Below are 24,318 nucleotides of genomic sequence, written 5' to 3'. Positions count from 1 at the left end.
ATATAGATCGGAATATTCATCAATGACAGTAACAATCTGATTCTGGAATCACATCAGGTCAAGGCGGCACCGTGACCTCGCCAGTTTAAGGTAGTATGTAATTCTTCTTGGTTCGCTGAAGTGTGTCGACAGACACTGAAGGGGAAAATTGTGCTCAATTGAAATGTTATAATGATACAAGTAGAAAGGAAATAGAGACTTTCCACTAGAAATGATCCAGTGTTCAACCTCCACAATCGTCGTAAACGCGGTGGGACTGCTGCGTGAATTCAGTCCAAATAGATGGGCTGATCCCTCGAGAAAAAGATGAGGCCGGAAGTGTGCATGGCGTTAAGCCTATATTGCCGAGAATTATTATTTCCAGTCCTTCGTATAAAACACCGCCATTTTATAGTCGTACGCCTTTCCATGCCCTTAAATGTTCGTCGTAATGTTTTATGCGAGGGGGGAGAAGAGTCTGGTAGGAGTCACGTCAGTGGGAAAGCCCGGTAAGCAGTTGCTGCTCGGAATAATGTCATACTTGAGGAGAGTCGGTCTTGGTTCACTGTATGTGTATCCTGGTAGAAGTTAGCAAGATTGAACTGATCAGAGGTAGATATCAGTCTTCTCATCACTTACCAAGGTAAACGATCAATGGAAGATATCCGCTGTAGAGCCATCGAACGGCAACGGTTAGTCCTCCATCTCGTTTCTCATAAAAATAGCCAAAGCCAGCCTGCCATCATCAAGATAGATTCACTCACTAGTGTATGGCAACCCGCGAAACGTCGATGACCTTGGAGATGCGCTCCTAATGCTGGTGTTAGAACGGTTTCTATCGCGAACAAGCTGGAAAGTTGAGATATCCTACCTTTGTCTCTTCTGAAAAATTCATCATCTTTGCACTGGTTCTTGCACTGGTTCGTTTAATATAGTATTAGATTGTAGTAATAGCCTGTAGTGTTTGCCAGTGTTGTCCCTGATGATGGAGGAAAATTCGTGGAGATAAGAAGTTCGTCCATGGATTTCGGAGCTCGATCAGGAAAAATTAGCTTCCTTTCTTGGCGCTCAACTGTCTTTCTCCATTGACCAAACATCAAAATACTTGCACAGCCGACATAGATATTGATGTGCAGTCGTCGCGTGTTTTCCAGACAGCCATATTGTTTAATTATCAGTCTAAGGAGCAATCATGTCCGGCGCAAGGCACTGGTAGGTCGTTTGGTCGCGTTTCCCCGTCTCGCGCATACAGGCAGAGGGCTAACTGAAACTAGGGAACAAGACAAGGAGGCAACAGTATACATTGGGAATCTCGATGAGCGAGTCACAGACAGGCTGGTGTGGGAGCTGATGCTTCAGGCCGGCCGTATTGTTAACGTACACCTCCCCAAAGACCGCGTCACGCAAACGCACCAAGGCTACGGCTTCGTCGAGTTTAATAGCGAAGAGGATGCCGAATATGCGTCCAGGATCATGAACCAAGTACGTCTATACGGCAAGCCAATTCGAGTCAACAAGGCGTCTGCCGACAAGCAGAAAACAGTCGAAGTTGGTGCGGAGCTGTTCGTTGGGAATTTGGACCCTATGGTATCAGAGCAGGTGCTATACGATACGTTCAGTCGATTTGGATCTTTGATATCACTTCCCAAGGTTAGTTTGATGCAAGACTCTTGATTTTAGCTTTGATCTTTATTTGTACTGATTCTGTATTACAGGTTGCCCGAGACGATGCGAACTTATCCAAAGGCTATGGATTCATATCTTTCTCCAATTTCGAGGCTTCCGATGATGCTATCACCAACATGAATGGGCAATATCTGATGAATAAGGAGATAACCGTTCAATACGCCTACAAGAAAGATGGAAAAGGAGAGAGACATGGTGATGAAGCCGAGCGAATGCTTGCTGCGCAGGCACGGAAACACAACGTCCAGCCTCAATCACAGCAATCGCTACCTCCCCAATTTGCCGGCGGTACTGGCCCTGCTCCTGGCGGTGCTGGTGGACAAAATGGGCCTCCTGCCGTGCCTCCGGGGCAGGCGATGGAAGCTGAACCGCCACGACCGCCGATGAATGTTGGACCAACACCGCCCGACTTTGGCGCTGGCAGAGGCATGGCCCCCCCAGTGATGAACGGGGGATATCCGAACATGAATATGGCCGGTCCACTCCCACACCATCGCGCACCACATGCGCCGCACCCACCACCACACCCATCTCAACCACTAGTTACACCTCCGCCAGGACTTCCTGCACGCCCTCCGCCATCTCAAGCTGGCTATGGCGGGCCCCCTCCAGGATTTCCTGCTCAGCCACCTCGATTTGGTCAGCCTCCGCCTGCTGGTTTCGCTCCACCTCCTGTTGGAGGGCCACCTGGCCCGGGTGGCCCGCCAGCCCAGCTACCGCCTGGATTTCAACAACAGGGATACGGCCGCGGTCGTTGAAATGCCCATTAAGCTAACGTGAAGGTGGATTCAAAATATATTTTACTGGCCGGAGGCTCGAGCCTCCTAGATATCATGATGGTCCGTCTTTCTGAACATTTACATCAAGTGAATACATCCCAGCTAGGCATTAGGACCTTAAGAGTTCGAGTCACAGGCTCGGTTCGCCTGCTCATGCCTGTTCAAAGCAGCATCAAGTGGTGGATGAGGTCAAGCTTGTATTGAACAACTATGTTCTTGGATATTTGCAGAGATGTTGCGACTGCAATGTATGAGGGATGGCTAATAGTACACTAAGGACGACGAACAAACGAGAAATCGCAAACGATCAACGCTGAGACAGAACTGGACAAGGAGATAGCCTGGATAGGGTTAGTGAAGAGAAACGGCTTAGAAGCGCCCAAGAGCCTTAGAAACAGGCAATAACAAGAATATTATGATTAAAATGAAGTTCAAACCCCGCACTCCTGCGCTCCGTACCCAAGGAGATTTAAAAAAAATTGGACAAAGGGGACTCGTGGGAAGGTATATAGCCGAAGGTATTTCATCCCACTGTTGGTCTCGGAATAGCAATCACTTCCCAAAGATAGACGGAAAACCGGTCTATCACGAGAACGACACAAACTTCGGATCTCGCGGCCTCCCATCAGGGCCAATGTTATTCTTCGCAAAGCGTTGTTCGGTATATATCCGTCTGGCTTCGTTGAAATCGACCTTTCTACTCTTCATGATCCGCAGAACCTCGGACTTTCCGCGCTTATCTAGGCCGGCACGGGAATCACCCTCCACGATGTTATCTGCGAGATTAAAGTCCGCAGAGGATAGTCCCGCTTCGGCATCGCCTCTGAAACTTGTTGGTAGCTGAGTGTAGAGGAATGGAGGGAGAGGGAGGTGAGGAAGCCAGCGATCGCGGGTGAAGTAGGCCGCTATAGAAGGAGATTAGTTCGATGGTCACTTGGAATCTTCGGGATACAAAAACAGGGGGCTCTTGCGAACGGAATAGACGGAAAGGCATGATCTCCAGCTTACCTGCAACAGAGAGGAAAATAAAGAAACTGAGAGAATAGAAAAAGTAGCCCATGACGTCGGTAGATTAGGTATACCAGGGATGTTGCGTTGGCCGTTGATAAGAGAGTTCAGGCGGGTTGTAAGTATTAGAAAGGAGATGGAAGGGTCCAAGTCAACGCCTACCGGGAGAGGCAGGCTATATAGAGTAAAGAACGAACGTAGTATAGGGTGCTGCCTTCAAGGCTGCGTCGAAGCTGATATTTGTCTCTCGTCCTCTTGTTATCGCGTCTTCTTCTTTTGACGCCCGCAAAAAGGAAAGTCAGCACATCTCCAGTCACGTGATATCAGGTGATTAGAATATCTTACGTAAGCACATATGCTAAGTCAGCCTAGACTAAAACGGGCCAAGTTAGCGAGTCTTCCCGGCAAGGAAGGTTACCCGGGTGCCAAGACTTTTTCCTGGGCGCGAATACACACAACAATATTCACCCATCGCCAAATTCGGTGCACGAGAAAGAAGGGCTCAGTTCAACCATCACCAACAAACCACCCTCCACCTCCCTCCACGAAGTCACCCGTTTTTCTCCTAGACGCCATGGCTGCTACCGCCCGTCCTAACGTGTCCGACGACCTCGTCTGGGGTATTGCCCGTACGAACCCCCTTCCGTTCTCCACGTTTCGAGATGCCAGAGTCTGCGGTTGATGCGCGCGGTTAAACACACAGTTGAAGCTGATTAGAAGGGATTTTTCGAATGATTAGGAACCCAGAATGCCTACTTGGTTAAGCGATCGACCGGTGGTGGTGCACAGTTTTCTCGTGACCCATTGAACTTGATCAACAAGCACTCGAGAAAGGTGGGTTATTTAACATGGGATCGGATATAGTGTCTCTTACTTCAGGTTATGGACTAACTGGGTTCTTTTACTGTTATAGTATGCTGGATTCGTCAACTCCAAGGTATTCACTCACCCCTATTCATACGGTTATAGTTTGCGCCAGAAATAAGTGTACGAGAAAGGCGTTGAATGCGAGAGGTGGACGGACAAAAGAGAGGATAGACGGCGCAATCAACGTGGAGGAACATTCATGGCTTTATTCTGACTTGGTTCTCTTGGCTATAATAGGCTATCGGCGTCCAGGCTGGTGAGAACGGCGGTGTTGCTGTCACCACCAAGAAGGCCGCCAACACCTTCAAGCCCGCCTCCAACACTGTCACTGCCAACCACGGATCCGGCTCCGCCAACCGCAAGTAAGAACCCCCCGAATTCTGTCGATGTTATGCTCCATGTTCCGACTGTCGAGGTTATCGAGGCTCAAAGGAGTGCGATATATCAAGTGACAAGGAGGAGGAAGACATATATACCCTTGGCCGGACGCTATGCTAAACATGATATTTTTCTCTCAGGGTATACAAGGGTGTTGCCAACCGAGCTGTGACCGGCGGATACCGAGCGGACCTCCGCCCTGAGGCCGTTCTCCGTGCCAGTGCTATCCGAAAATCCCAACGACCAAAGAAAGACAGCCCTGAGAAGAAGCTCAGAGGCGCCAAGGCCCGAAAGGCCGCTGAGAAGGATGCTTAGATGAGTCGGTGAACCGGGAATGAGGGAAGGAGGCGTCTGTTGCGAACCTGGAGATATATCTTTTTACTATTTTCTCCCAGCCCGCCCGAACTATAGTTAGGGTATGACACAATAAAAAAATACGAAATGATGGCTGCGTATTAATACATTATGAGGGTTCTTGGATGCATCATGTCTATACTGTCTGAACAAAACGTCACCATTTTCCTATTATAGAAGCTATGGAAGTGTGAAGTTCTAGCTTCTATACTACCCAATGATGACGTTGATATGTACTGCATGCGTACATAGCATGGCCACCCTGGTCGTCCCAAGACTAACGAGGTATCGGACAGTCTCCGAGACAGCAGGGCAGAACCAGCTCTTGAACCCCCACTACACCTTCATGTAGCCTTGCTACGCACGGGTAGACTGACGTAGAAGCTTCCGTCTCCGTCGAAGAAAGATCGGAATAATCCGTAACGATTCGTTCCGTGCCAGAGTGGGTTGACGATACCCCATACCTCGGTCTAGCAGAGAGAAAGACCTCTGCTCTATGAAGAAGGATTGACGTAGCATCACCAGCAGGTCTATCAGCCTGCCTCTAGAGGACTTTGTGTGTAGTTCGACCATGGTAAAGTCGACGACGCGGACAATTGCTTTTTTGATGGCTTCAATTCAAGCTTTCCGGCGCCGCGTTCCTGGAGCTCTAGAGTGGGGCCCGGACATGCATCGATATCGACCCATCATGGCGATGTTCATGGCTATGGTCATGGCTATGTTCGTGGCGATGGTCATGAGCGTCGTCCTCCTGGCGAGACGTCTCCCGTGGTATATCCATCCAACGCCCGCAGAAGGACATCCCAACCCGCCAAGCGCAATGCGTCACAACGATCTCGTCGGGGGGAAGAGTATGGTCTCACGTGATGCTGATTGGGTAGAGATGCAGCGTTCCTTGCAAGCTCCCTTGTTTCCGAGCGCGATCGCCCGCGCCCATGAAGCCGCGGTGACCGTAGGGAAGTATAGAGAGTAAGAAGTATAGAGTAAGAAAGAGAAGAAAGAGAAGTCTTTGGCTGAGTCAGCCGTGGGGCAGCATGTGACTACAGGACCGCGGGCTGATAAACTCCGCACGAGCAACTTGCGATCTTTCTCTCGCCCGGTTTCAGCTTCGTCTTTCTTTCCTCCAACCTCACGCTCTCCAGCTGCTCCGATAGCTTCGTTCTCTCTGCGTATGTCTGTCTGATGCTGCGGTGCTGGCTCTCGCTCGCTGTTCTGGGTGCTAATTGTCTCGTCTGCAGCTTGTACTCGCTCTCATAGTTCCCCCGCTTCCGTCCAAGCCGTAACCATGGTTAAAGCAGGTATGATAACCGGTCCCTGAACCCATATCCAAAGGGAAAACTCCAGCGTCAAGACGTGTCTGACTTGTTATTCTTGCCAATTAGCTGTTCTCGGTGCTTCTGGCGGCATTGGCCAGGTTTGTAGCCGGTGTTCTTGGGCGTCTTCCACCTGTGAGCGGGGTGTAGCTAACCCCTCGGATATGATAGCCTCTCTCCCTTCTTTTGAAGGTCTGCCCTCTCGTCGATGAGCTCTCTCTTTATGATGTCGTCAACACTCCCGGTGTTGCTGCTGACCTCTCTCACATCTCTTCGTGTGCCGTGAGTTGTGTTCTGTTCTGATATCTGGCGGCCACGGCATGGCGTGCTGACTTGTATTGATAGAAAACCTCGGGCCACTTGCCAAAGGATGAAGGGTTGAAGAATGCCCTTACCGGCTGTGATATCGTTCTCATTCCCGCCGGAATTCCTCGTACGCATGTCCCAGCTCGCCTCACCTGCTTTTCACCATATTTTTCTCTCCTTTACCCCGGTTTGTTCTACCCACTAACAGTCAATAGGCAAGCCTGGAATGACCCGTGACGACCTCTTCAAGTTCAATGCCAGCATTGTCAGGGACCTCACCCAGGGAGTTGCCGATCACTGCCCCAAGGCATTCCTCCTCATCATCTCCAACCCAGTCAACTCTACAGTCCCAATCGCTGCCGAGGTACTCAAGAAGGCTGGTGTCTTCGACCCAAAACGCCTTTTCGGTGTCACCACCCTCGATATCCTCCGTGCCGAGACCTTTGCCCAGAAATACACTGGCGAGAAGGATCCTTCCAAGGCTACCATCCACGTTATCGGAGGACACTCTGGCGAGACCATCGTTCCAGTCTACAGCCAGGCCAAGCCTGCCGCTGACATCCCAGACAGCGAGTACGCCGAGATCATCCACCGTAAGTTCATGGCACTAATCCAGCCCCCTCCCCATACATTAGGGGACCATCACTAATGCTGGGCTGTCATGATAGGTGTCCAATTCGGTGGTGACGAAGTCGTGAAGGCCAAGGATGGTGCTGGCTCTGCCACTTTGTCTATGGCCTATGCTGGTTACCGGTATGCACCCTCCTTTCCCCACTTTGTGACCCAAGCTTAAGTAGCCTATGCTGACTCCAAGTGTTTTAGCTTCGCTTTGAGTGTCCTCAGAGCTGCCAATGGCGAAAAGGGTATTGTTGAGCCCACTTTCGTTCACCTCAACGGCGTCGAGGGTGGTGAGGCCATCATCAAGGAGACCGGATTTGAATACTTCTCCATGCCCGTTGAACTTGGAGTACGTATATCCCGACTTCCATTCAATTCCTCCTCCAGGTGATAGAGCTGACAATTCGATATAGCCATCCGGTGCTGAGAAGATCATCAACATCCTCCCCCAGGTCAACGAGAGGGAACAAGCCCTCCTTAAGATCTGCAAGGAAGGCCTCCAGGGCAACATCACCAAGGGAATCGAGTTTGCTCAAAACCCCCCACAAAAGTAAATCACACCCATCGTTGCTCATGGCGCTCATCTTTCCCATTCCTTGATGTTTGACATGCGTTGTTCGGAAACACCCCCTAACCATCTGTTTGTTTGCGTCTTCCCCTGGCCTTCTACCAGCCGACTTGGTCGTTTCCTTGTCCTTCCTAGTCGGGCACGGTGTATAACGTATTGGTAGATCGTTTACTAATTGAACGCCCCGTTTTTCGGCATTTAGGCTGTAGATCAAACAAGGAAGCACATAGGCTCTGAATCAGCAAAGGAAGCGTGGTTTCATTCATTCACGAGAACGAAGGCATGGGTATGAACATTGCTAGGGGGTTGCACAAAATGCGTTGACCCGGTCCTTTCCCCCCTTTATTTTCTCTTAACACGTCTTGACCATTACCAGAACAACAAATACCGCCGTCGTTTGCCTCATGATGGCACGACCGCTTAACAAGAAAGCAAATGAATAAATAAAATAGGGTTACGCCTGTTAGCACTTCCCTACTTTATTTCTCTCTATCGCCCTGACGTAACTGCAGGCTCATGGATATCGTAGTCTGAATCGTAGACCAAAAGAACACCAAGAGAAATTATATATTATGGGGTATCTGTAGAGCGTAATGATGGGCTGTAGGCTGCTAAGAGAAAAATACATCAAGTCATACATTGTCTGTTCGTATATAACAATGCATTCATCGTCATGGAATCGTCATCAAACCGCTGCCGCTGCTGCAGTAGCGCCGCTACCGCCGCCGCCGCCGCCAGGGGCGGCACTATTGCTGGTTTTGATCTGAAACGTGGCCAACGGGAGATCTGAGCTTTCCGCCTGGACGGTCGCCTCGATCCCAACGCTCGCCAGAGTGCCGCGAATTATACCGCAGGGAAACCAGAGATACTTTAGAACGTGTTAGCTTATGTCGATAACATGCCGAAAAGAGGGTAAGGTAGGGCGCTGCATACTGTTTGCGCGCGCAAAACTGCTTCACTTCTGACAGACATGCTCATACGGATAAATGGCCGGAAGGCATTATCAGTTAAAACATATACGCCCTATAGGTTAAGTTAGTCAGATATGATTGATATATATGTGCCATGACAGCGTCATAAAAGCACAGCCAGCTTACCCTGTGGTTCGTTTTCAAATTGTCCACCTGCTTCCTGAACAGAATGGTCCAAAGATCTTTACATAAAAACTTAATCACATCGAGATTATCAGTAAACCGGGGTCTATCGCGGGAGAACCTATAATCCAGATTGCAAAGGTATGTGTCAGCCTATACAAGTCGACCAACTTCATGCGCGAAGAATATAGCCGTGAAAAGCAGGACGGCATACCTCTCTCCTAGCCCCAGACCAACCCTATATCCCAACGACTCCAATCTGAAGTAAATAGCTTCACGATACTCCTCGTCATCCATAACAGCCACAGATGACTTGCTGTCTTTCTCTTTTTCTTTCTCCTTCTCTTTCTCTCTTTCCTTATTTTTAATATCTATCGCTTCGCCCGTTGAAGATTTGACTAAGGAATCCTTCTCGCCGAGCTCAAGTTCTTGGACTATTCGTTCCGCCATAGGCACGAGTTCGATTAATAGTAGATCTAGGCATGATGCGTTTAGGAAGCGGGCGTGGGGGTCAGAGGCGCTGAAGGGGGGCGTAGGTGTGTCGAAGGACATAGTTCTAGGTTGAAGAGCGGTAGTAACGGCTGGATTCTGGTGGTATCTGCGGAATTGGCCTTGAGACAACGAGGTAAACGTTTATAAGTATTACAATTGAAAGGAGGGTATGGAAAAGCTTCAATGATGTGGTTCTTTATATTCGATGTTTGTTGTATTAACTCCTTGAGCTACGAGGTGTGGTAGAAGTACCTGGTGTTACGTAATCAGATATCCATCCCAGAAGTACCACGACGAACTACTCATTTGTGTAAGCACAGGATATAAAAGCTCAACATCGAGTCTTCTGCTAATAGAGAGCATTTAAACTACGGGGTATATCTGTCTTTCTGGTTTTGAACCGAGATGCCTATTTTCGTATAATAGATAGCTAAGGTGTTCCAATTGCACTCCTCTATCATTTTGTTCCCTGGCTAATAAACCGGATTAGTGTATTCCGTCTTTCTACTCTCTGGAAAGCGTTAAAGAGGCTGCATACGTGCAATTGTATCATCCAGGCGCGGGGATCCTGCCCGAGCGGAATGATATGGTTAGAGCTATCCTGACGAAAGCTACTTTCGCAACTCCGGCGGCTCCGGACAGCCTTACAAGCATTCTACTCCGCAATATCCGCGCCTTCACGGCTGGGTATTCCTCGAGTCAGCTCCGTTGCATATACGAATTGGCATTTTCGTATACCCCTATTTGCCAGCTCCTCTCCTTTTCATCAAAATTTCAGAATAGTTAGTTAGCCAGCAAGATTTCGGTCGTGTGGACGAGCAATTGAGCTTCCTAAAGGACAGATCCAGTACTCCGTATACTCCCCGGGTGGCATCGACATAGCAACAGGAGGCATTGATGTTCATCCACGATTGATCGACCTGGCCAACTTGCATAAGCGTATCTCCCTTTTCCCTGAGCTTCGTATGACCGCTCCTCTGTTCAAGCTGAATATTTCGACATCGATTAATGTTTTCCAACTATGAGGAAGGTTTTGCACACGTTCATAGGGCCGGGGGGGCTCATAAAGTAACGATGTGTCATTAGCATGGGATCGGGCCCTTCGTACAGGCATTAGCCATGGTGGCTTACCTGTAAGCCCTTCTATTCGTAGCATTTATGAGTTACTAACGTGGCCCTCCACTAATACGACTTAAAATTAAGGATTAACGCTCCAGACAAATAATCCGGTAAATCTTGGGCCAGTGGAGCGGGCTGATTCGGCCGTCATATCCTGGCAAAATGTAATATCAGCACGCCCCTTGAGAATTATATGGGATTGAATCTGTTAAGGGATGCCAACCACCTAACATACACCTAGGGAGAGCCTTGCGCCGTTGAATCACCATCGGTGGCACGAGAGAAAACGATGAAAGTCATAAGAATATACTCCTTTTAGTTGCGACGAGATACTCGCCCGGAACCATGCTGGTCTCCCATTTCCATCGACGGTTGCTGTTTCTCACAAGCGGTGCATTCATACTATTATTCATATACTACTTTGGCACAGTATATCGACATCGTCTAACCGTTGGGCCTATATATGATGATGTTTCGCATAAGGAGGTGAAAGAAAAATGCAAGGGGAAGGATCCAATAAAGGAATTATTGGATGACGCGGATAACGCATGGCGCAAGTACGATTCCACTCGCTCAACAACCTTCAGCGAAGCTGTCGTGGAGTATAGAGTGCGTTATGGTCGCCATCCGCCGCCTGGATTTGGGGAGGTATGTCTTTATATATGTTCTCTGTTCCTTTGTTCTGCATATACCCATTGTTTTACATGCATGATCACTTAGTGTCCACCAACTAATGTCTAGGTGGTGCATAGTGGTACAAGTTCGCCCGGAAGAATGGCGTACGAAATATCGATGATTTCGATCAGATAAACGATGACCTCAGGCCCTTCTGGTCTGCGGAGCCAAAAACCCTTCGACGGCGAGTGGCCGCAGCCTGCGAGGATCCGGACGGAAACTCCATCGCGGCGATTCATATTAGGGATGGAGCTATTGCGAATACCACCGGCGAAGGTTGGCGGATCGAAACATTGATGTCGCTGGTCGAACGGTTCGCAGAGAAGCTGCCGGACATGGATATCGCCATGAATCGATTGGACCAGCCACGGCTGGTGACAAAATGGGAGGATATGCAAACCATGTTAACGAAGGAAATCGCATCTCGAGATACTCCTCCTGAGGCTACTAATTCGTTTACGAAGAATATGGAAGGATTCATGTCTTTGACGAACAAAACCACTGTGGCGGATGAGGATAAGGTCAAATGGGTCGGTATTCCTTCGAAGCAGTATATGGAAGTTGCTTCAACTGCATGTCCACCGGAATCGCCGGCTCGTAACCCGAGCTTGAGTATCCAAGACGCCGATTCTCGTTATAAGACGCCTGTTGGCCTCGTTTCGAATTTCAACATGTCCAGCGATCTCTGCACTGTCGGGCCGGCGATAAAGGACCTCCATGGCTTTCTCTTTTCCTCGTCGAGTATCAGCGTTTCAGAAGCTCTGATACCGGTGTTCAGCGAGTGTAAAGTGAACGTGAACAGTGACATACTCTTTCCAGCCAACATGTACTGGAAGAAGGACGAACGGTACATGTACAATGGTTCCGAAGACATTGACTGGGACAAAAAGAGTGAAACCATCTTCTGGCGAGGAGCAACATCTGGCGGTATCCAAACAAAGGACAATTGGTCCCAGATGCACCGTCAACGGCTTGAATCCATGATGAATGCGACAAAACTTCACGGCAGGACGGAACAGGTCATCCCGTGCAATGATCAATCCGTGGATATGGAGAACAAGAATGCCTCGCAATTCCAGCCCTCCGAGTTCGCTCGTGAACATTGTGATTTTGGGTTCACGGATCCTATGGCTTGTGTCCCAGACAGCTGTGATTTCTACAACGACGTCTATAAGTACAAAGAGAAGGTCCCTCATTCTCATCAATTCAGAAACAAATACCTAGTAGATATCGATGGACACAGTTTCTCCGGACGATGGCGTGCGTTCCTCCTTAGCAGATCTCTCGGTATAAAGGCCACTATATTCCGCGAGTGGCATGACTCTCGCCTTTTTGCTTGGAGGCATTTCGTACCCCTGGACAACCGATATGACGACTTTTACGCACTTATGACTTATTTCATCGGTACTGGTGCCAACAACACCAATGCCAACAATCCACATGTTGCCCGTCATGACAAGACTGCGCATAATCTGGCTACGCAGGGCCGCGAATGGGCTGAGAAAGTGCTTCGCAATGAAGATATTGAGGCTTATATGTACCGCCTTCTTCTTGAATACGGCCGAGTAATTGATGACAACCGAGCCTCTATTGGCTATCATGGCGATGGAAGTGAACTGAAGGATTTTGATGAAAAGTTGACACAACAATAATTAATGAATGGGGATTTGGCCTGGTGAAAATAAATATATAGGTACATATGTGCAGTTTGAACTCGCAGGTGTATGGCGCATGAGATGTACAGCCATGTACGATATTCAGATTGGGACAATCTGGAATTGGATATATATTACAACTTAGATATTTCATGCATTTTATATAATCAATTTAATGTCGTTTTCTTCCATAGTCGAAGTACACCATATGGTAATCATTAACACAGGTTCAACAGAAGAACAGTTGCCTCGTGGATGAGACGGGCGTCTGAGAATTTAAATAACATTAAATAATGGCAATGGATGCATTGATGACCTTTGTAAACTATCTGAGAGGTGAACCACCCTAATTCCTAATCCGATGAAGATAAGGTCTCCGAAAAAAACGCCATTGAAAACACCACGCCGCCGTATGCCCCTGGGTCCGTTTTCCACACTAGAAAAAGACGACGTTTGGTATAAACCCGCAATATAAATGAGATTAGGTAAAACTCCTCAAATGATCTAAAATGAACGTAGGAAATTATTGCATGAAGAACCAAGAAAGCCCCTTCTTGGGAATGCGTAGAAAATTGGCCAAAGGCTGAGAAGGACGTATGGATGCATTTATCTGTCATAGTGGTATGACCTAGGTGGGACAGGCGAGTTCGATGCAGTTGATGCAGAAAGCCTCAAAGGGTCAAAGGTCGTTGCATGATTTCCATTCGATAAAGAAAACGCAAGCCGTTTAGCGGGACGAGGGGGTTCCTCGTCCTCATCGCTGGCAGTCAGGTCTATCACTTGGCTGATAGCCCTTTTACCAGTTGAAGGGCGCGGGGCTGATGCGACGGAAGATGCCTCGCGGGATGGGGTCGGAGTAGCACGGTGTATTGACGCTTGAGAATCCCCTTCCCGTTTAACGACAGGTAGATTAGAACCGCTCACCTCTACAAGATCGTCATCGTCGTCATCGTCGCCATTGGCAACTATACCGTTACTCCCGGGAGCGGCTTCGGGAACATCGTTTGGATTTGCCCAATCGCCATTCGGTTCGATAGTGACCTGTTCAACCGATGAAGGTGTTTCACGAAGTATGTTGTCGACGTATCTAGATCAGGTTAGTTACAAGGAATCACCGTGAGGATGCTGGAATGCAGCATAGCACTTACTGGTCTATTTGCAGAGCTTCGAAGCTGGTAGCTTTATAGCAGAGCGGACAGCTCCAGGTCGGTGCTTGTTCTTGGAGTTGAAGAAAAGATGTAGCGTCAAAGCACTGGTTATGAGTACAGAGCGAGGTACGGCAAGGTACTGATATTCGAAGGGTTGAGAGCGGGCATTTCAAGGACATAACAGCCGACGTGGCCTCTATATCTGCATCCTGTGCTCGCGCTCGCACTATACACTTTTCATTAGTTTCTGATCATTGGTCAAGTATTCCGTTTGATTGCATTGCCCTTACTTTCCCTGACCACCTGTTCCGAGGAAATTGTTTTTCTGACCTGGAGCTGAGTAACCAACTCCTCAACAGGGTGTTTTTGCACTAAGTTAACGACGACAAAAAACTTCTAGAGTTCGAGTTAATGATTTGACTTCAGACATAGTAATTGGCATGGCAGTATCCGACCTTTTGAGTTAGAGCATAAGTCATCATGACAGTATTCGAAAACCCAGCCTTCTTTCTGATGAATTGGGTGATGTCCGCCGGTCGAGTAGTGCCCGGTTTGTTCTTCAGCCCACGGAGATTCGCTTTCACGTCGTCCAGGTTAACCTTTAGTTCAACCTGATAAGGGAAAGCTATTTCGCAGGGAGAATAATGTGTCAGGCCATTATCGGCTGCGCAATAAACCATAACTCGGATATTTGGCTCAGATATAAGCCTTGCCACAGTGTTGGAGCCGAGTATCACTTTGAGATCGATGGTGTCCCGGGACTGTTCACGGACTGTAGAGAGATAGTGTTAAAGGCTGTCCGACCCCTTGGCGTATAATGACATCACTTCCGTACCTTTGCATTCCATGACTGCGGTTAGAGGTTCTAGGATTGTATAAAACGGGCTTTTCTTGAAGGTCAGACGGCCTATTCCGTTCTGTTAGCGTGGGGTTCCAGTCTCACAGTCGCAAGGGGCCGATCGAGGAGAATATACCCATCTGGTTCGAAGGGGGAGGAGGTAGAGGCGTGGTTCCCTGATATGATTGCGGTCGAGGCGGTAGGGGCTGCTGAGATACCGGTGTTGGAATTGGGTGAGGCGGTAAGGTCGGAGGAGGAGGAGGAGGAGGAGGAGGAGGTGGTGGTGTGGGCTGCCCCTGGGCAACGGCATATATGCGCGCGATAAGATGATTTAGCCTGCTCTGACTTGCCCACTGACCATATGCATAGTAGTGCAATCCTACAACGGAATATATGTTATTATATAGAACCAGTATAACGTTCACGGCGGCAACTTACGCCCTATGAGCCTCGACTGGAGCGCAAGTTTTACTCCTGATATCGGTAAATTCTCACTCCTGAGAATACTTTTCAGCTGAACGTTGAGTAGGGAGTGCAGCGTGCCCATGACACGCTGTATCTCGGGATCTTGCGCCTGGGGCGCCATTCTGGCCGTTCTCGATCTGATTCTTTGGTGGTCTTCGGTTTATCGTGGAAGCTGGATGATACGGGTCAGTCCTCGAATATCAACGTCAGGATTGCAGGAGAGCAGCTGCTCGCGCCTGAGAAAACGTACCATGGTGAGCTCAGCGACGGCCTGCGCTCTCGTCCGTCCTTGATGCCGCCGTCGCAGTGTCCTGCCTGGAATGTCCTGCTGCCTCGCGAAACTCGCCCACGATCAGATCTAAAGTCGAAGATGGGCGCGTGCTTAGCTAATCAGATCTGCCGCCGATGACATAATCCGATCTTCGAGCGTTTTTTGCTTACTAAGAATATACTTACTCAAGACGCCATACTTTCATTCTAAACATTTACAGCTTCACTTCTGACGTATGCGGTTCTTAAATTGCCTGGATATCTAGAAAATGAGCACCATTCCAGTCTAGTGGATTCTATTACTCCCGAGGGTACTTATCATAAATGCTCGAAATACAGCCCTGAGGGTATAAATGCCCGCCAGGTCCTTACCTACACATGCACCTCCGCACACCTCCTTCTAGCATGAAATTCCCCGTTTTATATACAAATCTTATCCTTCTAGCTCCTTCACTAAGAGATTCTAGATTTTATGAGTATGAGGGTAAACCTTGAAATTTGGGCCTGAGGTTTGACCAACGTCCCACAAACGCCGGCTAATAACATTTATACTAGCTCACGAAGCGACATGATGGCGCTAAGATTTAATTTCCCTCTACACGATAACAAGGAGTCAAGCATTTGAAAAGGAAATTAACATAGACAAGAACGCAATAACAACAAAAGAGAGAAGAACTCTAGATCGTTCCGAAGAACTAGCTAACATGTAGGCAGTGAAGGGGATACGGAAACAGTGGAGAAATCAGGATATATATAGTGAAACCAGAGAGAGTAAAAATGCCAAAGAAGGAACCGAGAACGAAAGAGCAGAAAGAAGAACAAGCAAAATTAAACGAATATTGTCTTCCACCTAGAGACCTGAGCAGGGCCCTTCTCTACTATAGACGAAGGGGCAAGTTGCAGGAACCGGCGTGGGCTTAGCATACTCACCACAGCTCATCATCGGAATGCATTGGCGCCTCCTGTCCTATGTATTAGAGTCATCCTTGATTTAAGCGGTATGGTTAGGCAGCTTACTTCGCCGATAGCCCCATAATGGAATTCAGAGCTCAACCAATGTCCATCGCATGCATCCGCTGCGGACTCCGCCGCCTCAACATGCCCAAGGTAGGATTGTCGGGTTCGTCGGCCGATGTGATCCTTATTGAATATCTTGCGGAGTCTAGAAGTCCTACAGAGAAGGTTACTCGATTAGTTGAGGCTAGAGAACAAGAGTACATGGACTTACTCTTGAAATTTATTTTTAGCATCAACTGCTAGCGGTCCAAGGGTCTCATGCTGATCATAGTCGAGAAAAGTGGAGTCCTTTCCTGAATCGAGCTTTTCGTATGAGTCTAGCATGGTATTATAAGCAGCAGAGCTTGCAGCAGCTGCGGTAGCCTTGCTTTTGTAGACACCATATTATCGACCCATAGCGGAATCTGGCGGGAATTTTGACACTCGATCATACCCGATGTCGTTGTATTTAGGGACACTTGAGCTATAATCGCCTATATGGACGTCTCCGTATAGGTACTTTGTGTATCCGGATATTTTTCGTTTGCTCTCACTAGAAAGGGGGTCGCGAGGGGGGTAAGACCCGCTGTAGTTGTAACCGGTGCTGGAATAGTCCTCACGCTCCATACGTGCATGTGAGCGTCCTCCTTCAAAGTCTATCTCTGACCTTCCGGTATTGGGAGCCCAACGGCGAGATGAGGACGAAAGTACGGACGGGGAGCGGGAGCCTAGCCCTGAGTGGAGCCGGGATGAGCTTCTGCTTGAAGCTGGCTCAAAAAGATTTCCTGAAAGGCCCCCGTCTGAGTAGCTTGAATGAGCCGCATCAAGATCCGATAGCCTAGCGGGGCCAAGATGGTCGGTCGTAGTCCGAATTGTTATCTCTAAACAACGCGCGGCTGCTGCTTGCATTGCTAGTCCTACGGGAGCTTGAAGATGAATGGGATGAAGGGCGGTGAAAATAAGACATATTCTGGTGAGGAATGCAAACTTTGTATATTGTAGGAGGTAAATATATATATATATTCAATGTGTTAGAAGGGATGGATGGACTGATAGGGGTTGCTGTACTTAGGGATAGAGATCAGGGTGGTAGGAAGCGGTTTATATGCTCTTGGTTTGAGCCCAGATCACATAAGGCGGACTCAAGGTATTTCTCCATGATTCACAGTAGCGCAATAGAGTACGGAAGCAGGCTTACTGTTTTACAACTTCCTGCGGCGTTATGCACTTCAGCCTAAAAAAAGGGGAGGGGGCTCATCCAAAGAAGATGGGTATATTGGGGACAAAAAAGTACAGCCTCTTCAAATTTGCATATATTGTAAGCGAAATGGCCGCATGAGCGAAAGAGGTCCCGGTTTGCTAGTCAGGGGTATCAGAGCAAAGCATCTCCTTGAGTCACATAAAGGGCTTGTATACGTTCTTTAAGATGATCTCATCAAATCAAAAAGCTGCGCCGTATGCCATAAATCGTCTGGGCATAACTGCCCCCAGCCCCATCTCAAACAGAGCCATCAGGCTCCAACCCTTTAAGTAGACGGGTAAAGGGGTGAGACTCAATCGAGAACCTTAGGAACTGAGCCGCTGAGGGCTATGCTGGCATGGTCTTAAATCCATGGCAAGGGACACACTGGGTATTTTGTAATTCATGCGAGTGACTGAACCCGCTGACTCGACGCCGGTATACAGATTATGCACATGTATACCAGTGATGCTGGGCGGTAAATAATACAGGCTGGCTGCAGCTAGCGATTCACGGTCGTCGTTTTGTTTATTGTTGATTCGTCTTGAGACGTTCGAGAGAAACGAGGAAAAAGGGGCCGGCAGCTAAATATCGGAAAAATAATGTTCCACCGCATAAACTACCTGGAGAATCAACAAGCAACCAACCTTTTGACTCATTCTTTCACTCTTCGCGGCCGTGTACTTCATCTTCCATGATTTCCCTTTACTCATTTTTCTTGATCATGTTATTCTTTCTCATCTACGAGTGTTGTGTAGCGGAGAGCCCCAAGCCTAAACAGCCATGGATGAACTCCCTACCCGGCCGCGGCCAAAGAAACCCCTGACCTTGAACACAGTACCGGTCGAGATTCAGGAAGCCATCCTCTCTCATCTCGACAGTATCAATACCCTCAAACTCGCGGCTGCATCGTGTAGGTCTCTGCGAGACCTTTTGTTGTACCACCCGAACGGCATTATTAAGGGCGTGCTACGGTCAAGCATACCTGATGCTGTGTTTCCTGAAGCTCTTGCAGTGTTTAAATCCTCACGGCTACCTTCTACAGACACTGAGGCTGTCCAAGCGCTGCTTAACGACTATTTCAAGTCTCTTGAAAAAGTAGAACAACCAGTGTTTTCTCTATACGAGGCTACTACTCTAGAGGACTTTCATCGACTTATCCGGAGATTCACTGCTTATTTTATTTCTCAAGCGCTTTCCAAGCATCCTATCACTGGGGCGGAGGAGGAGCGCCCGCATCCTGCTAATAGCCATGAACGGTATCGTATCCAACGGGGCCTATATCGATTTGAGCTTTACTGCAATTTGTTCAGAGCGAGGACGAAACCTCAACGCACGTCTCGGCCGGCGCGCCCGGTCATCCCCCTTGAAATCCAGTCGCAGCTCTTCTTTCGTCGCTTTGCCCCCTGGGAGAATGAACAACTTGCCTGTATTCATGATTTTTTACTGCGGATTGTTGACAAAGGTAAGGTGCGAATGAAACTATAGTGCCATATCTTCATGCAAGAATCTCACGGCTTTCTCTAGCGTTCAATGATGTTGCTGCACACGACGTGGACTGGGGTGAACTGGATATTCCGTATAACAAGGGTTATTCAGCTCGACGTGTGCTAGGCATATCTGGATATAGGAGCCATTATGTCAGTCTGAAGCCTTCCCCATTTAATTGCGTTCTCTTACGCTTTTATTTAGTTATCGTTAGGGTTAAGATTTATCAGCCGCACCGCAAGAGCCAAAAAATTCAAGCATCGCCTGAAAATCTTGAACGACCACAGCGGAATCATTTTTGACTTTCTAGACAGAGCCCTTGTTAAATCAAATTTGCAGGCGGACGGGGTTCTATTATCGGAGTACAATGAGGAGAGATTTCTAAAAGAGGTTACGACGCCTTCAAGAGGTAGCTATGGCGGGCCTGCAGACGTTTGGAGGGTCACGCATCTACACTGCTGCAGTGATAACTTCGTGATAGCAGACGAACATATCCCTCTCCGCGAACGAGGATATGTCATGTGGAGCCATAGGAGATTATCGCGATGGGGTTTGCTCAAAACTCCATGGCAATTTCCACCCTTCAGTTCTTACCACCAGTCACCAGAGGTTGAGGAGGCGGTGCTCCGATCGCATCAACGTAGGACTGAGATCTGGCTAAAGGGTGGTAGGGGGTGGTGGAGCGAGGACGACGAAAGTAAAGTTGTATACAGAAAATCGAAATAATATCATTATTTAAAGAGTCCCATAACTATTTTCAAGTATCAAAGATGTATATATGGCGTGTCACGTGCATAAACTCCACCTTATTGGTCGATTGGCCGCCGCTGAGATCTTTCGCTTCTGTCACTTTTTTTTGCGAATTATTTCTACCAGCCGGTTGTCATTCTTCAACAACGAAGCAGCCATGGCGAAGGGACTCCGATCTAGTGTCAAGAAGCACAACAAGGCTCTCCTGCGCAAGCAAGTCTTCGGGCCCGCGGCAGATGCAAGGACAGAGCGGCTCTCCGCCAAACTGCGAGAGTTGGCGGGCGTATCTAAGGATGCTAACATGACCGATGTTGACCCGAGTAATACAGGTATTGCTCCCTCTATTGGAAGTCTTTAGCATCTCACTTACTGGCTCAGACCTGTATCTAACAACTTATTCTTTTAGATGCTGCAGAGGCTGAATCCACGAGTGATCTAGTGAAAGGTAATGAATGCCAAACCGACTTTTCCTTCACCTTTGCTTCACTTCGGCACCGATTGTGATGTTCCCGATGATTTTCAGTTTGCTAACACCATGCTAGATGACGAGCCCACTCCTCTCAAAGTCGAAGGCGGAATCTCTCGCAAGACCGGTCGAATTGAAAAGCGCACACGAAGAAAACCACGTAATACTATGACCTTTGCGCCACACCCTGGGAAAGTAAAGAGAGCAAAAGCTAGCGCGAGCAAGAAACGATGATGTTTGCAATATCACTGCTGGACCGTTTCGTTGCATGATCACCTTTTAGATCTTAGCACTTTCAATCGCGTTACTCGAAACGACAATACGGAGTATGGATTTGGGGTTAAACGAAGTTTGAGGAGGATTATTACTTGTGAATATGTATTTTTTTTAGGCGTGATTTCCTGTCTACAACCACTGCAACCAGCTCTTACGAGATGAATGATACCAAAAGCCGAATTTTTATAATGCATACGATTCGATCTATGTACCCGACACATACCACACTTTGATCGGCGTGGAGAGCTGTGCGGTTAAATAGTCATACTTTAGATACACCTATTTATTACCCGGTAATTCACATTTCTTTTGCTGATTTTAATGGAGTTGAAGAGTAAAAACGCGTTATCGCTAATCAGAATGGCGGGCGCGCGCACGAACAGGGGAGTTCTTATCTTATCGCGCAAGGTTAGCTACACCTCGATGCGAACTAAGGAGTAGACATATATACAACAAGACGACATGACAAGACGATGATATAACCACAAGTAAACACGGCAGTGGAGGAGTTATGTTTCTTGTTCAATGATACTCTTTTAGAAGCCTTCAAACATGCAATTCATTACTTCAAACATGGCCACGCTGGTCTCCTTTATCCTCTTTCCCCTGGCGCTGCTCCTGTTTGCCAGTGGATTCTTTCCGTACAAGCCGTTCATCCCAGGGCTGGCGGCCTTCGATGAACAGGATAGTGGCAGTCGACCATCGCCCATCTTTGATCGCGTTGTCTTTATGGTGGTAGATGCGTTACGGAGGTACCTTGACCCAAATCCTTCTGCGGTTCGATGCAGCAGCTTACCCAACGTGTATAGTGATTTTGTTTATGGAAACCACTCTGGATTTCAATTTACGCAGAAGTTAGTAAATTCCGAGTAGAAGACCGTTTAGACGAATTCCCGAGAGCTTTCTATTCTAATTCGTGAATAGGTTGATCAAGTCTGGGGCAGCAGTGCCGTTTACTGCGCACGCTGGCTCACCAACAATTACTATGCCACGGGTGAAAGCAATCACGACTGGATCAGTGCCGTCGTTTGTTGACGTGATCCTTAATTTTGCGGAATCAGACACCACGTCAACTCTCGCTCACCAGGATACCTGGCTGGCCCAGCTGAAAGCGAAGCCAGATGGTCGACTCGTCATGTACGGTGACGATACATGGCTGAAACTTTTTCCTGATATGTTCTACAGACATGATGGCACTACAAGCTTCTTTGTCTCGGTATGCGTTGCTTAGATACCCGCATCAATAGATTAATTCCTGCTAACTCTAATCCAAGGATTTCACTGAAGTTGACAACAATGTGACGCGGCATATCCCCGAGGAAATGGGCAATTCCGATTGGAATGCTATGATAATGCATTACCTTGGACTCGATCATATTGGTCACAAAGCCGGCCCGGGAAGGTGAGCTTAAAATCAAAATCCATGACGAGAAAGGTGGGCTAATTGTCAACAGCCCACATATGATACCCAAACAAAAAGAAATGGATACTATAGTCAAACAAATATACACTTCTATGGAAACGGAGACACATCTCTCTTCCGCACTCCTTGTCCTATGTGGTGACCACGGCATGAACGACGGTGGTAATCATGGCGGTGCTTCTGCAGGAGAGACATCTCCTGCGCTGACCTTTATTTCTCCAAAATTTAAGGATATGGGGCTTATAAAGGCGCCACTTAAGACGACATCCGGTGAATTCGAGTTCTATGACATGGTGGACCAGTCTGATATTGCTCCTACTTTGGGTGGACTGCTTGGATTTCCGGTTCCGCTTAACAATCTAGGGGTTATAATCCCCCAGTTTCTCCCATTATGGAAAAAAGGTTCAATATACTGAACCCCCTCCTTCTCTCCTCCGTGTTCTAAGTTGACTCTACATACTAATTCTAACTTATAACATCATAGACTCGGAACGACTACAACTTCTTCAAGAAAATGCTAAACAGATTATAAACATCGTGAGGCAGACTTATCCAAGCTACAAATTTGACTCTGTTACTCCGTCAAGCAGCTGTGATGATGACTCCAAGACGGATGTGGTGGAGCTTGAATGCAAGTGGCAGAAAGCGCAGCAGCTGATCTCTCAATCCGCTGGCGATACCAAGTTCTCCACAGCCATAGAATCATCACTCCTAGAATTCCTACGGACCGCACAAGTCATGATGTCTAGCACGGCGAGCAACTATAACTTAACAAGTCTATATCAAGGCATAGCATTTTCCGGTCTAGCTTTCTTCCTATCTCTATATGCATTTGTGCAAAAGGGGTGCAATGGGTCTGCGGCAGTGGGATATGCATCCGTAATCCTATCTGGATACGGAGCCTTGATGTTCGCGAGTAGTTATGTTGAAGAAGAACATCACTTCTGGTACTGGATGGCTTCCGGCTGGATCTTCTATCTTTACTGGAAATCGTATGTTGAGCCTCGTTTCCCCCTCCGTCATTTATCGTGCTCCTAACTTTGTATCCTTAGATCCAATAAGCAAGGGGTCAAACCGGGCTACGCTGCTGCTCTTGCCCTTGCTGCCCTGACAAGGGTTATGCGACGCTGGAACCAGACTGGCCAAAAGTTCGCTGGGGAGCCAGATATTGCCAACGCTTTCTTTAAGGAACATCCAAACGTGTTATGGATATTGATACTTTTCACCTATACTGACTTATACCAACGACTACTGCCGAATAGCACTGCAGGAACTTCCATGAATAAAGTGCTGTCCCTAATTTACCTTCCTTTGACGAGCTTTTCGTTCATTTTTAAGGTTGTTTTCACTGACGCCGACGCACCCGAACTTATACGGAATACCCCTTTCCTCCCGTTTCTAGTCAAAGGTGTACGAGGATTGTCGCTCGTTTTCCAGGCCCGTCTTGTCCTCATAGGCGTCTTGATAAGTTCCATGTATCCGATATATTTGAGAGCTACAAGGCAAGGCGTCCAAAGGCGTGGGAAAGAAGGTATTCAAAAATCATAGCTACTCCACTTGACATATGATAGCCGGTACTAATGATATAGCAGATGTTCGTGGGACATTTCACTCCCTTCTTACTCTATTCCTTATCACCCAATCCCGCGCCACCAACATTCCTCTATTCGCTATCTTCCGCATCCAGCAGCAAATTCTCAGCTCCATGTCATTGTCCACCACTGAAATCACCATCACCTCCCTCTTATTCCAGTATTCAAGCTTTTTCGCTCTCGGGGGCTCCAACGCTATCTCCTCCGTCGATCTATCCAACGCATATAACGGCGTAAGCGGCTATAACGTTGGCGTGGTTGGAATCTTAACCTTCGTTAGCAACTGGGCTGGCCCAATCTGGTGGGTATCTGCCACACACCACCTATTGAGCATCACCCGCCCAATGCGCCGGAACCAGCCAAATAGACATATTGAGCTGTTGACGATGTTCGTGGCCACGAGCCTTTTGGCGGTTATGGTGGCATGCACCACCCTACGAACACATCTGTTTATATGGACTGTGTTTTCGCCCAA

General features: G+C 48.0%; 10 protein-coding genes across 10 annotated transcripts; 6 read left to right on the top strand and 4 right to left on the bottom strand.

Moving 5' to 3' along the window:
• Window positions 1–1,171: 1,171 nt before the first annotated feature.
• On the top strand, window positions 1,172–2,423 carry GIQ15_02926 (splicing factor 3B subunit 4; the record flags this gene model as incomplete). Its single annotated transcript, XM_033550343.1, has 3 exons — window positions 1,172–1,191; window positions 1,254–1,629; window positions 1,695–2,423. 3 exons carry the CDS (start codon window positions 1,172–1,174, stop codon window positions 2,421–2,423), a joined length of 1,125 nt encoding a protein of 374 aa, XP_033407504.1.
• Window positions 2,424–3,029: 606 nt separating this feature from the next.
• On the bottom strand, window positions 3,030–3,504 carry GIQ15_02925 (uncharacterized protein; the record flags this gene model as incomplete). Its single annotated transcript, XM_033550342.1, has 2 exons — window positions 3,030–3,349; window positions 3,453–3,504. 2 exons carry the CDS (start codon window positions 3,502–3,504, stop codon window positions 3,030–3,032), a joined length of 372 nt encoding a protein of 123 aa, XP_033407503.1.
• Window positions 3,505–3,807: 303 nt separating this feature from the next.
• On the top strand, window positions 3,808–5,012 carry GIQ15_02924 (uncharacterized protein; the record flags this gene model as incomplete). The annotated part of the gene is made up of 4 exons (XM_033550341.1): window positions 3,808–4,081; window positions 4,192–4,286; window positions 4,557–4,681; window positions 4,838–5,012. 4 exons carry the CDS (start codon window positions 3,808–3,810, stop codon window positions 5,010–5,012), a joined length of 669 nt encoding a protein of 222 aa, XP_033407502.1.
• A 727-nt stretch (window positions 5,013–5,739) lies between these two features.
• Window positions 5,740–7,842, top strand: GIQ15_02923 (malate dehydrogenase, NAD-dependent; the record flags this gene model as incomplete). The annotated part of the gene is made up of 9 exons (XM_033550340.1): window positions 5,740–6,020; window positions 6,309–6,349; window positions 6,434–6,465; window positions 6,536–6,646; window positions 6,710–6,797; window positions 6,886–7,263; window positions 7,339–7,423; window positions 7,493–7,637; window positions 7,702–7,842. 9 exons carry the CDS (start codon window positions 5,740–5,742, stop codon window positions 7,840–7,842), a joined length of 1,302 nt encoding a protein of 433 aa, XP_033407501.1.
• A 699-nt stretch (window positions 7,843–8,541) lies between these two features.
• Window positions 8,542–9,502, bottom strand: GIQ15_02922 (uncharacterized protein; the record flags this gene model as incomplete). The annotated part of the gene is made up of 4 exons (XM_033550339.1): window positions 8,542–8,724; window positions 8,790–8,879; window positions 8,954–8,987; window positions 9,165–9,502. 4 exons carry the CDS (start codon window positions 9,500–9,502, stop codon window positions 8,542–8,544), a joined length of 645 nt encoding a protein of 214 aa, XP_033407500.1.
• A 1,404-nt stretch (window positions 9,503–10,906) lies between these two features.
• GIQ15_02921 (uncharacterized protein) lies at window positions 10,907–12,888 on the top strand (the record flags this gene model as incomplete). Its single annotated transcript, XM_033550338.1, has 2 exons — window positions 10,907–11,209; window positions 11,314–12,888. The coding sequence occupies 2 exons, from the start codon at window positions 10,907–10,909 to the stop codon at window positions 12,886–12,888; spliced, it is 1,878 nt and encodes a 625-aa protein (XP_033407499.1).
• A 609-nt stretch (window positions 12,889–13,497) lies between these two features.
• Window positions 13,498–15,463, bottom strand: GIQ15_02920 (E3 SUMO-protein ligase pli1; the record flags this gene model as incomplete). The annotated part of the gene is made up of 7 exons (XM_033550337.1): window positions 13,498–13,978; window positions 14,040–14,265; window positions 14,330–14,435; window positions 14,495–14,811; window positions 14,875–14,946; window positions 15,014–15,256; window positions 15,316–15,463. 7 exons carry the CDS (start codon window positions 15,461–15,463, stop codon window positions 13,498–13,500), a joined length of 1,593 nt encoding a protein of 530 aa, XP_033407498.1.
• Window positions 15,464–16,538: 1,075 nt separating this feature from the next.
• Window positions 16,539–17,235, bottom strand: GIQ15_02919 (uncharacterized protein; the record flags this gene model as incomplete). Its single annotated transcript, XM_033550336.1, has 4 exons — window positions 16,539–16,574; window positions 16,630–16,783; window positions 16,841–16,996; window positions 17,063–17,235. The coding sequence occupies 4 exons, from the start codon at window positions 17,233–17,235 to the stop codon at window positions 16,539–16,541; spliced, it is 519 nt and encodes a 172-aa protein (XP_033407497.1).
• A 1,396-nt stretch (window positions 17,236–18,631) lies between these two features.
• GIQ15_02918 (uncharacterized protein) lies at window positions 18,632–20,786 on the top strand (the record flags this gene model as incomplete). Its single annotated transcript, XM_033550335.1, has 7 exons — window positions 18,632–19,107; window positions 19,162–19,313; window positions 19,376–19,438; window positions 19,818–20,033; window positions 20,242–20,415; window positions 20,493–20,531; window positions 20,629–20,786. 7 exons carry the CDS (start codon window positions 18,632–18,634, stop codon window positions 20,784–20,786), a joined length of 1,278 nt encoding a protein of 425 aa, XP_033407496.1.
• Window positions 20,787–21,401: 615 nt separating this feature from the next.
• Window positions 21,402–24,210, top strand: GIQ15_02917 (phosphoethanolamine transferase 7; the record flags this gene model as incomplete). Its single annotated transcript, XM_033550334.1, has 10 exons — window positions 21,402–21,580; window positions 21,638–21,682; window positions 21,753–22,044; window positions 22,103–22,230; window positions 22,283–22,653; window positions 22,736–23,243; window positions 23,304–23,453; window positions 23,514–23,782; window positions 23,844–24,076; window positions 24,124–24,210. 10 exons carry the CDS (start codon window positions 21,402–21,404, stop codon window positions 24,208–24,210), a joined length of 2,262 nt encoding a protein of 753 aa, XP_033407495.1.
• Window positions 24,211–24,318: the final 108 nt, after the last annotated feature.

The sequence above is a fragment of the Arthroderma uncinatum genome (assembly GCF_011692745.1).
Source record: "Arthroderma uncinatum strain CBS 119779 chromosome Unknown scaffold2, whole genome shotgun sequence".
Taxonomy (NCBI): Eukaryota; Fungi; Ascomycota; class Eurotiomycetes; order Onygenales; family Arthrodermataceae; genus Arthroderma; species Arthroderma uncinatum.
The sequence above is the reverse complement of the archived record's forward strand: the minus strand, read 5'-3'. Positions and strand labels throughout refer to the sequence as shown.